Raw genomic sequence first — 15,287 nt, 5'->3', positions numbered from 1 at the left:
GAGCAGGGTGGGGGGAGGATATAGGGGATATTTGGGATAGCATTTGAGATGTAAATGAAGAAAATATCTAATAAAATAATTTTTAAAAAAGCACTAACTGCTCTTCCAGTGGTACTGAGTTCAATTCCCAGCAACCGCATGGTGGCTCATAACCATCTATAATGAAATCTGATGTCCTTTTCTGGTGTGTCTAAAGACAGCAGTGTACTCATACACATAAAATAAATCTTTTAAAAAAGGAGGTACAGAGCTAAACAAATAATTCTCAAATGTGGAAACTTGAATGACTGAGAAGCACATAAAGAAATGTTCAACATCCTTAGTTATCAGGGAAATGCAAATCAAACCAACCCTGAGATTTCACCTCACACTAGTCAGAATGGCTAAGTTCATAAACTCAGATGCTGGCAAGGATGTGGAGAAAGAAGAACACTCCTCCATTGTTGGTGGGATTGCAAGCTGGTACAACCACTTTGGAAATCAGTCTGGAGGTTCCTCAGAAAATTACACATTATATTGTCTGAGGACCCAGCTATACTACTCCTGGGCATATACTCAAAAGATCCTCCAACATATAACAAGGACACATGCTCCACTATGTTCATAGCAGCCCTATTTATAAAAGCCAAAAGCTGGAAAGAGCTCAGATGTCCTTCAACAGAGGAATTAATAAAGAAAATGTGTTACATTTACACAATGGAGTACTACTCTGCTATTAAAAACAATGACTTCCTGAAATTCTTAGGCAAATGGATGGAACTGGAAAATATCATGCTGAGTATGGTAACCCAGTGACAAAATAACACACATGGCATGCACTCACTGATAAGTGGATATTAGCACAAAAGCTCAGAATACCCAAGATACAATTCATGGACCACATGAAGCTCAAGAAGAAGGAAGACTAAAGTTTGCGTGCTTTGGTCCTTTTTAGAAGGAGTAACAAAATACTCATGGGAGCAGATGTGGAGACAAAGTGTAGAACAAAGACTGAAGGAAAGGCCATCCAGAAACTGCCCCACCTGTGGATCCATCTCATATACTGTCACCAAATGCAGATACTATTGTGGATGCCAAGAAGTGCATGCTGATATAGCTGTCTCCTGAGAGGCTCTGCCAGAGCCTGACATATCCAGAGGTGAATGCTTGCAGCCAACCATTGAACTGATCATGGGGTCCCCAATGCAGGAATTAGAAAAAGGACTAAAGGAGTTGAAGGGGTTTAAAACCCCATAAGAAGAACAACAATATCAACCAACCAGAGCTCCCAGGGTCTAAACCACCAACGAAAGAGTACACATGGAGGAACCCAAAGCTCCAGCCATATGCAGCAGAGGATGGATGGCCTTGTCAGGCATCAATTCGAGAGGAGGCCCTTGGTCCTGTGAAGGCTGGATCCCCCAGTGTAATGTGTGGGCAGGGAGGGAGGAGTGAGTGGGTGGGTGGGTGGGGGTACACCATCATATAAGCAGGAGGTGGGGTATGGGATAGAGGGTTTCTGGGGGGTGAAAATTGGGAAAGGGGATAACAATTGAAATGTAAATAAATAAAATATCAAAAAAATTGTTTCCGCTATTCTGTTTTTTGTTTATTTTTTTGTTTTTTGCTTTTCCAGATGAATTTGATAATTGATCTTTCCATACTTTTGAAGAATTGTGTTGGGGTTTTGATGGGGATTGAATCAAATCTGTAGATTGCTTTTGGCAGGATGGCCATTTTTACTATGTTAATTCTGACAATTCATGAATATGAGAAATCTCTCTATTTTCTGAGGTCATCTTAGAATTCTTTCTTGAGCGACTTGAAGTTTTTGTCATACAGATCTTTCACTTGTTTGGTTAGAGTTACCCCAAGATATTTTATATTATTTGTGACTATTGTGAAGGGTGTCTTTTCTCTTATTTTTTTCTCAGTCTGGTTGTTATTTGCATATCAGGAGGCTAATGATTTATTTGAGTTAATTTTGTATACAGCCACTTTGCTGAAGTCATAAAGTTCTCATGTAGAATTTTTGGGGTTGTTTATGTATTCTGTCATATCATCTTCAAATAGTGATACCTTGACTTCTTCTTTGCCTATTTTATCCTGTTTTCCTTTTTTTTAGCCTCAAATTCTACCTGCACTCACTTCTATCAAAAAGGAAAGCCACAACATTTTTCTTTTCTTTCCTGTCTCTCTAGGTCTCTGTCTCTCTCTCTTGAGACAGGGCCTCAGGGTCCAGCTGTCCTGGAACTTACTATATAGAGGAGGCTGGCCTTGAACTCACAGAGATTCACCTCCCACTACATTCCAAGTAATAGAATTAAAGGCTTGTCTCACTTCATGTGGCTCAAGATCACATTTTATAATAAACCACAAATTGTTCTACCAACTTGGGATGAAGGATTCAATCTATGAGCCTGTGGGAGCCATTCTCTTTCAAACCACCAAATTGTCCTCCATGGCCCCATATATTTTTACCATATCATAATGCCTAATACATTTATTCCTCTTTCAAAATTCCCCTTAGGGCACAAGCTGCAGAAGCAACAGAACAGCTGGGACAGGGTCCTACAGGCCTACATCTGCACCCAGGAGGTGGGGCTGTTCCACAGCTCTCTCTGCACTGGTCTTGCCAGGGGAGAGCTTGCTCCCAGGGAGTGCTGATTCAGGCTTACAGACTCACAGGAGGAAGAAGCTCCAGCCAAAGACAGCTAGAACATCTAACACCAGAAATTGTCAGATGGAGAAAAGCAAACACAAGATTTTTTTTTATTTAAACAATTTTTGTTAGATATTTTTTCATTTACAATTCAAATGCTATCCGAAAGTCCCCTATACCCTCCCCCCTCCCTGAACCTCAACCCACCCACTCCTGCTTCCTGGTCCTGGCATTCCCCTGCACTGGGGCATATAATCTTTGCAAGACCAAGGGCCTCTCCTCCCAATGATGGCCAACTAAGCCATCGTCCAAACACAAGAATCTTACCAACAGAAACCAAGACCACTTGGCATCATGAGAACCCAGTACTCCTACCACAGCAAGTCCTGGATACCACAACACACTGGAAAGCAAGATTTGGATTTAAAATAATATCTCATGATGCTGGTAGAGGATTTTAAGAAGTACATTAATAACTCCCTTAAAGAAATACAAGAGAACACAGCTAAAATGAAAGTAGAAACAATAAAGAAATCACAAAGGAAGACAACTATGGAGATAGAATAACCAACATACTGGAAAAGCAAGATTTGTGTTTAAAAATCATATTTGATGATGCTGGTAGAGGATTTTAAGAAGGACGTTAATATCTCCCTTAAAGAAATACAGTACAACACAGCTAAAATGGAAGTAGAATCAATAAAGAAATCACAAAGGGAGACAACTATGGAGATAGAAAACCTAGGGAAGAAATCAGGAGTCGTACATGCAAGCATCACCAACAGAATACCAGAAATAGAAGAGAGAATCTCAAGTGCAGAAGATTCCATAGAAAACATTGACACAACAATCAAAGAAAATGCAAAATGCAAAAAGATCCTAGCCCTAAACATACAGGAAATCCAGGACACAGTGAGAAGACCAAACCTAAGGATAATAGGTATAGATGAGAAGGAAGATTTCTAACTTAAAGGGCCAGTAAATATCTTCAACAAAATTATAGAAGAAAACTTCCCCAACCTAAAGAAAGAGATGCCCATGAACATGCAAGAAGCCTACAGAACCCCAAATAGACTGGACCAGAAAAGAAATTCCTCCCGACACATAATAGTCAAAACACCAAATGCATAAAACCAAGAAAAAATATTAAAAGCAGTAAGGGAAAAAGGTCAAGTAACACATAAAGGCAAACCTATTAGAATTACACCAGACTTCTCACCAGAGACTATGAAAGCCAAAAAAATCCTGGACATATGTTATACAGACCCTAAGAGAACACAAATGCCAGCCCAGGTTACTATACCTAGCAAAACTCTCAATTACTATAGATGGAGAAACCAAGGTATTCCATGACAAAACCAAATTCACACAATATCTTTTCACGAATCCACCCCTTCAAAGGAAAATAAAGGGAAAACACCAACATAAAGAGGCAAACTATGCCCTAGGAAAAGCATGAAAGTAATCTTAAAACAAACCTAAAAGAAGAAAGCCACGTGAAGAGAGTCCCAACAAATGAGACCGCATAAAATTGAAAAGCTTCTGTAAGGCAAAGGACACTGTCAGTAAAACAAAATGTCAACCAACAGATTGGGAAAAGATCTTTACCAATTCTACATCTGATAGTGGGCTAATATCCAATATATATAAAGAACTCAAGAAGTTGGACTCCAGAAAGTCAAATAACCCTATTAAAAAATGGAGTACAGAGAGCCAAAATTTAGAGCTAAGATGAAAGGATGGACTATCCGGAGACTACCCCATCTGGGAATCCATCCCATCATCAGCCACCAAACCCAGATACTAATGCACATGCCAGCAAGATTCTGCTGAAGGGACCCTGATATAGCGGCCTCTTGTGAGGCTATGCCAGTGCCTGGCAAACACAGAAGTGGATGCTCACAGCCAGCTATTGGATGGAACACAGGGTCCCCAATGGAGGAGCTAGAGAAAGTACCCAAGGAGCTGAAGGGGGCTGCAACCCTGTAGGTGGAACAACAATATGAACTAACCAGTACTCCCTGGGCTTGTGTCTCTAGCTGCATATGTAGCAGAAGATGGCCTAATCGGCCATCACTGGGAAGAGAGGCCCCTTGGTCTTGCAAACTTTATATGACCCAGTTCAAGGGAAGGCCTGGGCCAAGTAGTGGGAGTGGGTGGGTAGGGGAGCAGGGACGGGGGGGGGGTATAGGGAACTTTCGGGATAGCATTTGTAATGTAAATAAAGAAAATAAAAAAAAGAATGGATCAATTCTCATTCTTCTACATGATAGCCGGTGTGGGGGCATTCTTATTTGAAACAGCACATGAACCATGCTTCATCTTAAATAATTTAACTTCGAATCTTTTTTTCTTAGCTCCTATAACAAAATTTAATACTAAACACAACACACTGAGTAAAAAAATGAAATGGTTCACTTTGACGTCTTTTAAATTGCACATTCTGCATTGCATAAATTGGTAATAGGTTAACTATTTTTTGAGATTTTCAAGTCAAGGTCCATATTTGACCATGGGAATTGTGTAAGCAAAATTCCATTAAAAATAAATTTTCAACAAATTCTGTTGCAGAAATAAAACATTATTAGAATGATTGGTGACTTTAAAAGAAGAAGCTCCATGCCTAACGCTTAGTTCACTAGAGGGTAATGTTTCTATGACTGCAATGAAGAACAACTCGGAATAAACCCTACTTAGGGTGCCTTTGTGAGATATAAGTTCTTTTTAAATGCTTGGTACTAGTCTACATAAAATTTTTATTTGTCTCTGATTGGAGATAGTCATTCAATCTCAATGGCCTTTCAGGAACTCCTGAATCAAGTTGGAAGCCTAGGGAGATTCCAGATCCTTCAGATGGCCTTTGTTCTCCTCATCCAAGGCCTTGCAATAACTCATACTTTAATGGAGAACTTTACTGCAGCCATTCCCAATCATCGCTGCTGGGTCCCCATCCTTGACAATGACACTGCCTATGATAATGACAGTAGGTTCTTGAGCCAAGATGACCTCCTTAGGATCTCTATCCCCCTGGACTCCAACCTGAGACTGGATAAGTGTCGTCGTTATGCCCAACCACAGTGGCATCTTCTTCATTTGAATGGCACTTTCTCCAATGTGACAGAGCCAGACACTGAACCCTGTGTGGATGGTTGGGTGTATGACAGGAGCAACTTCCTTTCTACCATTGTGACTGAGGTAAGTCATTTCCTAAAATGAATTCTTGATGGCTCTTTCCCAGTGGCACAAAAGTGGATATTCATTTAATTCAGTCTTCAACTTTTAGCTAACATTAATTACTGATATATTAAATGTGAAACATTTCTCATTCTTCTAGTATTTTATTCTAAGGATGACCACAGATTATGGATTAATTTATTTATCACTGTTTTATATATATATATATATATATTATATATATTATATATATATACTTATATATATGTATATATAAAATAAGGGTATTGTCTCCCAGGAAACTGAAATTACAGATGTTTGTGAGCCACTTTGATTATGCTAAGAACTCAGGTCCCTTGTCGCAGCAGTAAGTGCTCTCTATTGCTTAGGCATCTCTAATGTATGAATTCATTTTAAGCAAATACTTATGTGCCTTCTTAGATATGTTAAGACAAGACAGTGTTATTCAGCCTTGATTTAAAATTTAAAAGAACTGGGTGAGTGTATAAAACATCAAGGTCATCTAAGGCTATTGGTCAAAGGTAGAGTGTGTGATCCAGGATTCCATCTCAGCATTGCCACAGAAAATATATTTTTTACCTCTATAACAGGCTTGAATGTTTCTCATTGTTGGAACACTGTCCCTCTTGGTTAAATACTTTTACCAAAAATAAGGAAAAAAAAAGTACAGAAATAAGGGAGGGGGGGAAGAGAATGCAGTCATTTCTAGGCTCTATCTATACCTAATGGAGTTACATGAGAGTTTCTACACTGATATGTGTGATCCAGAAAACTCCTTAAGTTTCTCAAAGAAACTTTCTTTATGGCCTATTAGAGAGAACTTCTTAGTATGTTTTACAACGATTAACAGAAGCTACAGAGAGTTAAATGAAGTTTCTTAGAGAGAGGTAACTTTAGCTGATAGTAGAAATAATATTGATTTCAAAAGGAATGTTGAAGAGTAAGATAGGGCTATAAAGTAATATTAGGGGTTATGGTGAAGGCTTAGGATAAATGGCACTGAGTATCTATAATCTCTGAGTTGGCCATTTTCTTCTTTTCTAGTGGGACCTGGTGTGTGAATCTCAGGCACTGAATTCTGTTGCTAAATTTTCATTCATGATTGGCCTATTTATAGGGAGTGTCACATGTGGCCATCTGTCAGACAGGTGAGTGTGTTTCAAGTGCTCCCACTTGCTCTTCATGTACTTTTAGCAGCTGTGACTCATTGAAGATGAAGTCTTGATTGTACATTATAGTGTTCTAGTTCTGCCATTGAACCAATAAAAAAAAATCTACGAACAGATGTTCAAAAGGGAGATTAACAAGACATTTTAGAAATAGAGAAAGAGTTAACTATGAGATCAAGACTAAGAAAAGTCACACCACTAATTTCATGGTATTTACATATTTTATAGAAAACAGTGTTGTCCTTGGTCAAGCACTTGGCTCCCTTCTTTCTGGACATTTAATTGAGTAGATGTGATGCCAAGTGAAAAAATACAGTATTTTAGTTGTTTGATCATGACAAGCAGAAGGCCTTTTGATGCTTGTGAAATATACAGCCATGTACATGTGATGTGTTGGTTTAAGGAGATAGCTGCCTGAGTCCTGTCATCCCAGAGACTTGCATCTTACTGCCAGAGGCAAACCAAGTTCATGTTTCCAGGCCAGAAACCAACTTCTATCCTGTTTCTCCAGGTTTTTTTTTTTTTTTTTTTTTGTCTTTTAAACAGTAAATTAGAAAAGAATGTAAAGAGAGAAATTGCCTGTTATCTAAACTAAGATACCCAAGTCATAAATGTATATAACCGATAGCCTGTCATAGACCTAATTGACTACACGCAGCTTGTTCATTCACTTGTTCACTAATCATTTTGAGTTATGTCGAGAATGAAGTCTGACCTTCAAGGCTGTGAGTCAAGGACCTGGTAACTTTGATAAAGCCCAACCACATACATTTACTCCCTTTATGTGGCTGGCTGGCCCCAGTCAGTGACAAAATCTTAATGGAAATTCCCTTTCTCCACCCTTTGTGTCAAAATATGACTAGACAATGCTACAGCCCCCCGTATCCCCGTTTGCTTTGTGGTTTCATCCTTTAAAAATGCTGTAAAATTTCCCTTTGGGAACATGGTTCAGACCCTGAGCTGACCACCTAATGACTGATCAGGGAATTTTAACCTCACTTTTTGAAGTGAATTTTCTCAGCTTCTCCCAGAACCCGACATTGGGAACTAATACCTATCGCTTCTACGCTTGCTTCTGCTGACACATCTCCCGAGTGTTACAGAGTCCACAAGATTATGTAATTAGGCAAGTAAATACTGTAGTGATTTATTGTGGAATAAGAATTGGCATCTTGTGCCTGATAATATGTTTTTTAAATCAACAACATTTCCTGCAAATCAACTTGATTCAGTTTTCTTTCCTGTTATATGGACTTTCCTTAAAACAAAGTAGCTTGAAGCAGAGCTGAACCAGTCACATATTTTGAGACAGGATGTTTACTAGGAGATGAATCAAGGGATGTCCTAGGGGAGGTGAAACATTCACTCTGCAGGGAAGATCAGGAGGCAAACAGTCAAATAACTTAGAAAAGTCTCTGACCTTGCATATAATATTAAAAAACAATACATACTATCATCAGCTATGCTCTTGTAACTCAGTTTCTTCTCCCCCAATGGGAGCTGTAAGCCAGGGTCTTCCCTATTCCCTGCAGTTTGCCTGCCTCTGAACCTCTTGCTATCTTCCCATCTGTCCTCCCCCTGTGACTAGCTGTCACAAATCCCCATAACCAAGTAAAATCAAAACTCTAGAGGATTGTAATTTATCAGTCAGATTTTTATCAGTAAATTCTCAACCCACAAAATATCTACATAACAAAGTCAGAGCCAATTGATATTGATACAAGCTGCCTACCTAGATTGGACAGATTGTCCTATATTATTCTACCCTTTTATGATATTCATAGTTACCTGTGGGTATTCAAAGCCACGTGGATCAGGCTCTTCCTCTCCTTCCTCCATCTTCACTTTCCTCCTGTCCTCTCTGTCCCTATCTTTTCCATCTCTAAAACACTCAGCCTGCCTTCTTTCTCCACGGCCCAATCACAGGCTCTAGCCTCATCTTGTGCCCGCCCTCATCTGCATATGGACAGAAATCCACAACATATTTTGATACAGGATGTTTACTGGGAGATGAAACATGGGATGTTCTAAGGGAGGTGAAACATTTATTCTGCGGGGAAGTTCAGGAAGTAAACAATCAAATAACTTAAAGAAGTCCCTGAAAGTGACCAGATTAATTAGTCCCCTCCTTTTTCATGCATGTCTAAGTAGTAAGCATTTTTTAGAGACACTCTCAGACAAGCGGATCTGCCTAGAAAGGGTACAGACCAGCTGAATGTTCTGGAACAGACAGAATTCATTAAAGTTACAAAGTTTCCAGGAAGAGGCTCAATCTGTGTTACCAGCAAAGGCCACCTACTAAGCTGTGAACTATCAGTGGGCCAGACAAGGCATCTGTGTCCCCAGCTTTCACGAGCTGTCTCCCACGAGGATGTGTTTGGTGATAGAGCTGCCTTTGGTTTATGTTACTCCTTTAAGGAACTTCTCACCCATATTCATTTGAGTAGCATAATACAATTCATTGGTTCAGCAAGTTAGAATTTTGAGGTATCTTTTCTTTAGTCTCTTTTCAGTTCCCTATCTGAAGTAAGTAGATGTTTGTTAATATCTTTCAAAAATAGTGTCTCATAATTCTACCATGGAGCAATATTATTTTCTTCTTTGAGGAGTGCTATAGAAAATGTCAATACTCAAAAAAGGGGAGAGTATACTTGAGATTCTAGGAAGTATGTGTCAAAACTTTAGATAGTGTGATATAATGAAACAGATACATTAGAGACTGTTGAAGTTGGGGCCTGGTTCTCCTTCCTAGCCCTATGCTCCTGGAAATAAGACTCAGACTCCAAATACATTTACAAATACCTTGTCCATATAGCTATGTTCTTCTATGATTATATCATAACCAAAGATAACCTAGTTATTTTAACTTACATTCTGCCACATGGCTTTTTACCTGTGTTCAGGTACCATTCATCTATCTCCTCACATTTTTTCAGGGCCGATCTCTACACCCTGTCTATATCCCCGAATCTTTTCTCTCTTTCATATGTCCAACCCTTATTTCCTGCCCAAGCCATAGGCCATAGGCTTTTTAATTGACAGGTGATACATCTATACAATACACAATATAGTCTGTCTACAAGAGAAGAAATAAAACAAAGAATGTTTTTTAAAATAACAGGTTAATAAAGTCACTGAAGTCACAGAGTACTAAATTTAAACAACTAAATCAATCAAGAACAGTGTACATGAACAATGGAAAACTGAATTCCAGAACTTCTATATATTAGTGATTCTTCTTTTGGAAAGAGACATCAAAGCTACCACCAAAAGCTTGCCATCTAAGCATCATTATATTTATCAATTTTATAAATGATTATTTCCTGTGAGGATATATGAGATATATTTATAGCACTATATAATATTTAAGCCAACTAACCTTTATAATATTTGCCATCTAATCATTTTACTTAATATACTATTTATTTCTGCATTCTTCTCCAATCTAAATTGAGTCATATTTACATAAGACATGTATGTTATATAAATACTTGTCTTAGTTAGGGTTTCTTTGCTGTGAAGAGACACCATGACCAACATAACTCTTATACAGGACTGTTGTGGTAATTCTTCAACCAAAATAAGCCCCAGCAATGAAAACACAACTCAATTAATAAGAATACAAGCTGTGCACCTAGATTGGGCAGGTCTACCACTACACTACCATCTTCCCCATCTATGAGACCCCTTATAAATTGCGGTTTTTCCAGGCTTCTGCTTCTGCTCCACTTTCCTTCTTCGTCCTCCTCCATGGTGTCTCTTTCTCTCTTTCTCTCCCAAAACCTTCAGCTCCACCTTCCCCTCTTTCTCTGCCTGATCACTGGCTCTAGCCTTTATTTTATAAATTAAGGTGGGAAGAATGTTTATAGGAAATCACCTGAGTGCTGACTCATTCCTTGTTTGAAGCCCCTCACAGAAGAATGGAATTAACATCAAATATAATTAGCCCCAGGGCTATCTGCAACAAAGAACATTTAATTGTGACTGGCTTACAGTTTCACAGGTTCAGTACATTATCATCATGGCAGGAAGCATGCGAGTGTACAGGCAGACATGATGCTGATATATCATCATCAGAAATGCTGAACTGACCTGCCTGAACTCCTGATGTCTTGGTTTTTCATCCAGATCCAGTCAGGTCACAATCATTAAAGACTAATACAATCTTTGGTGTGGCCTTCTTAAAACCAACCAACTCCCCCATTTTCTCTACCCTTCCCCCTCCCTTTAAAAATATCTCAACACACATATTAAGCTTGAAGAATCTATGAAGAGTCTTCGTCCCAGTTCCCTAGGCTTTGGAGCTGAGGGTGGTTATTATAGGTTGTCTTTCTAGGGAATATAGGAATGGTCATAGTTGGCACAGGGAGGAATATCTAGAATTGATTGCCTAGCCATAATCTCATTTGGTAGAAATCTCCTTAATTGTTACTAAGCTGAAATCATAATTTCTTAAATGGTACATAATTTGATGCAAAATCAAAGGTTTTCATTGGTATAAAATTATTCTATTGATACTAAAAATTTTGATGTGCAGGGCTTAGACCCAGTCCTTCTATTGCTGTTATTATAAACAGATCTGAGATGTTTATGCCTGTGAGTTAAGGACCAAATAGGAAATTCATGGCTCTGAGTTTATTGTTAGGATGTTCTCAGTTATTTTAATTAGAAATGGCTGAGAATAGTTAACAGAGAAAAGTTCAGATTACTTCACATAGATAGTTGGTTTTCAAAAATGTCAGAAGTTCACAGAATGTGACATTTAATTTTTTGGTTTTTCGAGACAGGGTTTCTCTGTATAGCCCTGGCTGTCTTGGAACTCACTTTGTAGACCAGACTGGCCTCGAACCCAGAAATCCACCTGCCTCTGCCTCCCGGGTGCTGGGATTAAAGGCATGCGCCACCACGCCCAGCGACATTTGTTATTTATTCACTTGTTGAGATTAGTCTGCTCTTGATAGCTTCCTCTGTCTCGGATTCAAAGAAGAAACTGAGAATCTTTGAGTTACTCCAGTTGTGGCGAAAGAGCTACAAGGCAAGAATCGCCTCACTTCATCTACAGACATAATACTGTCCAAAGTAAGGGCACAATTACAGCTTAGGACAGCTTAATTCTGCCAAAACAGTGTAGGCTAGTTCTTAATCCTGTTTCTCTAAGTCTGTCAGAAGATCCTTGCAAGTAGGTTGAAGACCGATGCTCCAATGTGTTGAAGTAAGGGACTGTCCAAGCGATCAATAGGCTCTATAATTTGGCAAACTTTTGGAATCTGTGTCAGGCTTCCTATTAATATCAGTCATTCTTGGATTTCTGATGGGGTTGAAAAACTACATAGTCCCCCAGCCAACCCAAGCTTTTTACTTTGATAGGAACAGATTTGAGAGGATGGTTTTCAGATGGCGTTCAATCTAAAGCTAAGACATAGCCAGGTGCAGAATGATAGACTTTTAAGGAAGGATAGATGACAGAGGTCCTATTTAATTAACAAAGATGATGGACTGGGTGTTTCATAGGTGTGTCATAAGGGGTTTCATAGATGGGGAAGTTGGTAGTGTAGGCTGTATATTCTGTAATATATAAATCTCAAAACAAACTTATGTCTGCAATACAGGACATTTAATTGTTACTGGTTTACAGATTCAGAGGTTCAGTACATTATCATCATGGCAGGAAGCATGCCAATGTACAGGCAGACATGATGCTGGAGAAGGAGATGAGAATTCTATATCTTGTTCCAAAGGCAGGCAGAAGGATATTGTCTGCTTCAGGCAGCCAGAAGGAGACTCTCTTATACTGGGTAGATCTTAGCATTGAGACCTCAAAGCCTACACCCACAGTGACATACTTCCTTCAAAAAGGCCACAACTACTCCAGCAAGACCATACCTTCTAATAGTGCCTTGTTCAATCACAAACACATAAACAATATGCTTAGCTGGGTGGGATTTCCCCCTGAGGTCCCACATCCTTTAATCTCTTTGTCTTTTTGAACACAGAATTCAGCTCCATTCCACTTCCTTGAACCATACAGTTTGTATTTTTTCTTTCTCAGCTTGTGTATTTTCATCTAAATGCTCTTCATAAGTTTGAAATCAAGTAACCAGGCAACAGAAATTATTCTAGGGTCTTTTGAGATTTCCTTTGCTAATGCAATGAATCTAAATCTCCTTTCCTTAGCCTCAGGCAGACTCTAAACCAGGGCAAAAAGCAGCCACATTTTCCCCTAAAATATCACAAAGCGGTCTCTGGGCAACAGACTAACATTATTGTCCTCTGAAACTTCTTGAGCAAGGTTTCACAGTTCTAACCACTCTCAGCGCCATCTTCCATATTCCTACTAGGCCCATTTAACTCAACTTAAAGCTTTCCACTGATTTCCAAATTCTAAAATGTCCAAATCCATATTCCTCTTGACAAAAACATGGTCAGGCCTGTCACAGCAATACACCACTCCTGGTACCAACTTCTGTCTTAGGGTTTTATTGCTGTGAAGAGACACCATGACCATGGCAATTCTTATAAATTTAATTTTGACTGCCTTACGGTTTCAGACATTCAATCCTTCATCATCATATCAGGAAGCATGGCAGTGTTCAGGTAGACATGGTGATAGAGAAAGAACTGGAAGTTCTATATCTTGACCCAAAGGCAGGCAGAAAGAGAATGTCTGCTGCAGGTAGCCAGGAGAAGGCTTCTTCCACACTGGGAAGATCTTGAGCATTGAGACCTCAAAGTTCACCCCCACAGAAAGTGCATTTATAAATACATTCCTCCAACAAGGCCACATGTATTTCAACAAGCCCACACCTCCTAATTATACTACTTTCCATGGTCCAAGCATATTCAAACTACTGTAGAACTTATGATATGGAGTGTATAATTCATGTTATGATGTGACTAAGCTGATGAGAGTTGCAAATAACACTTATGTTTGCTAGTTCCCATTTGTTAGCACAGCTGCTCCTATAAATTCTATTCAAATGATTTGTTCAATTCGACAGAAAGTATTACATTTCTAGTATTCTGAGAAACTCAGAATTTTGTTTTCCTGTGCTAAATCCATCTTCCTTTGTGTTTATTCATTCTCAGTGTTGCTCATTTCTCTGAAAATTTCTAGAGGTCTCTTGCCCTGCATCATGACTGTCTTATAGTCTGTACTGCAAAGTGGAATAGAAATTTCAAGATTAATAAATTCATACTCAGCAAATGTAGCTTTTACAAAGGCACAGATTAACTATTACTGTGATGTTACTGTAGCCGTACTAAACTTCCAAGTGCTGGCTTAGGTACCTAATTATACAAATACTGTATGTGTTTTGTACTATGCTTATGTGTCCACCAAAAGTTCATGTGTTTGAATATTTGTACTTTAGCTAATGAAGGTGTTTTGGGAGGACACAGAACATTTGGTAATGGAGTTTGCTTGGAGGAATTGAGTTGCTTGAGTACATATTGTGAGAAATACCTATTTGATCATACCTAGTATGATCTCCATTTACTGGTTCAGCCTCTGAGTCATTTATCTCATGCACATACTGAACAATTACCATGATTTATTTATTTTGTATCTGTTGGTACTCTACCAAAATATGTCTTCTACCTTAAGTAGCCTTTAACAAGTATCTTGTCATATCAATGAAACAAATCAGTAATAAATATTCTAAGTATATTATGTGTTATGGTATCTTTATGATATGCTATAATACCAACATAGTATTTTATCATATGGCATGAGTTAGTCAAATTGCTGGTAAGGAATTGAGAAAAATATTGTTCAACTATGTATTTATTTATAAAAATGAAAAAAATCTTTTGAGTTCATGTAGTCTCTGTTATTTATAATTCCTTATTGTTTATAATTATATCTGCCTTGAAGTCTCAAGCAAACCGAATTGTTCCTATAATCCAATTTCTTCCTTTTTCTCAGGTTTGGGAGGAAGCTCGTTTTAACATGTGCTTTATTACAACTGGCCATCACTGAAACCTGTGTAGCTTTTGCTCCCACCTTCCTCATCTACTGCTTACTTCGATTCCTGGCAGGAATGACTGTGGAACCCATAGCAGTAAATTGTCAATTGCTTAGTAAGTCAAAGATTTTGAAATGGGACCTTGTTCAAACTTGACCCTCAAATCCCTTTCAAGTCAATGTATCTTTTTCTTTCAGTGTTCGAATGGACAAGCCCTAAATTCCTAGCCATGATGGCAGTGCTTATATCTTGTGCTACTAGTATTGGAAATATGATATTGGCAGGCCTGGCTTTTCCATTTCAAAACTGGCACCACCT

The 15,287-nt window shown here is 38.7% G+C and overlaps 1 protein-coding gene across 1 annotated transcript; it reads left to right on the top strand.

Moving 5' to 3' along the window:
- Window positions 1-5,248: 5,248 nt before the first annotated feature.
- Window positions 5,249-15,285, top strand: LOC110329611 (solute carrier family 22 member 27-like; the record flags this gene model as incomplete). The annotated part of the gene is made up of 4 exons (XM_021209393.2): window positions 5,249-5,836; window positions 6,881-6,984; window positions 14,930-15,084; window positions 15,167-15,285. Coding segments are annotated over exons 1-4 (780 nt in total), but the record flags the coding sequence as incomplete, so codon positions are not given.
- Between the last annotated feature and the right edge of the window lie 2 nt (window positions 15,286-15,287).

This window comes from Mus pahari, chromosome 1 (genome assembly GCF_900095145.1).
Source record: "Mus pahari chromosome 1, PAHARI_EIJ_v1.1, whole genome shotgun sequence".
In the NCBI taxonomy this organism is placed as follows: domain Eukaryota; kingdom Metazoa; phylum Chordata; class Mammalia; order Rodentia; family Muridae; genus Mus; species Mus pahari.
The sequence above is the reverse complement of the archived record's forward strand: the minus strand, read 5'-3'. Positions and strand labels throughout refer to the sequence as shown.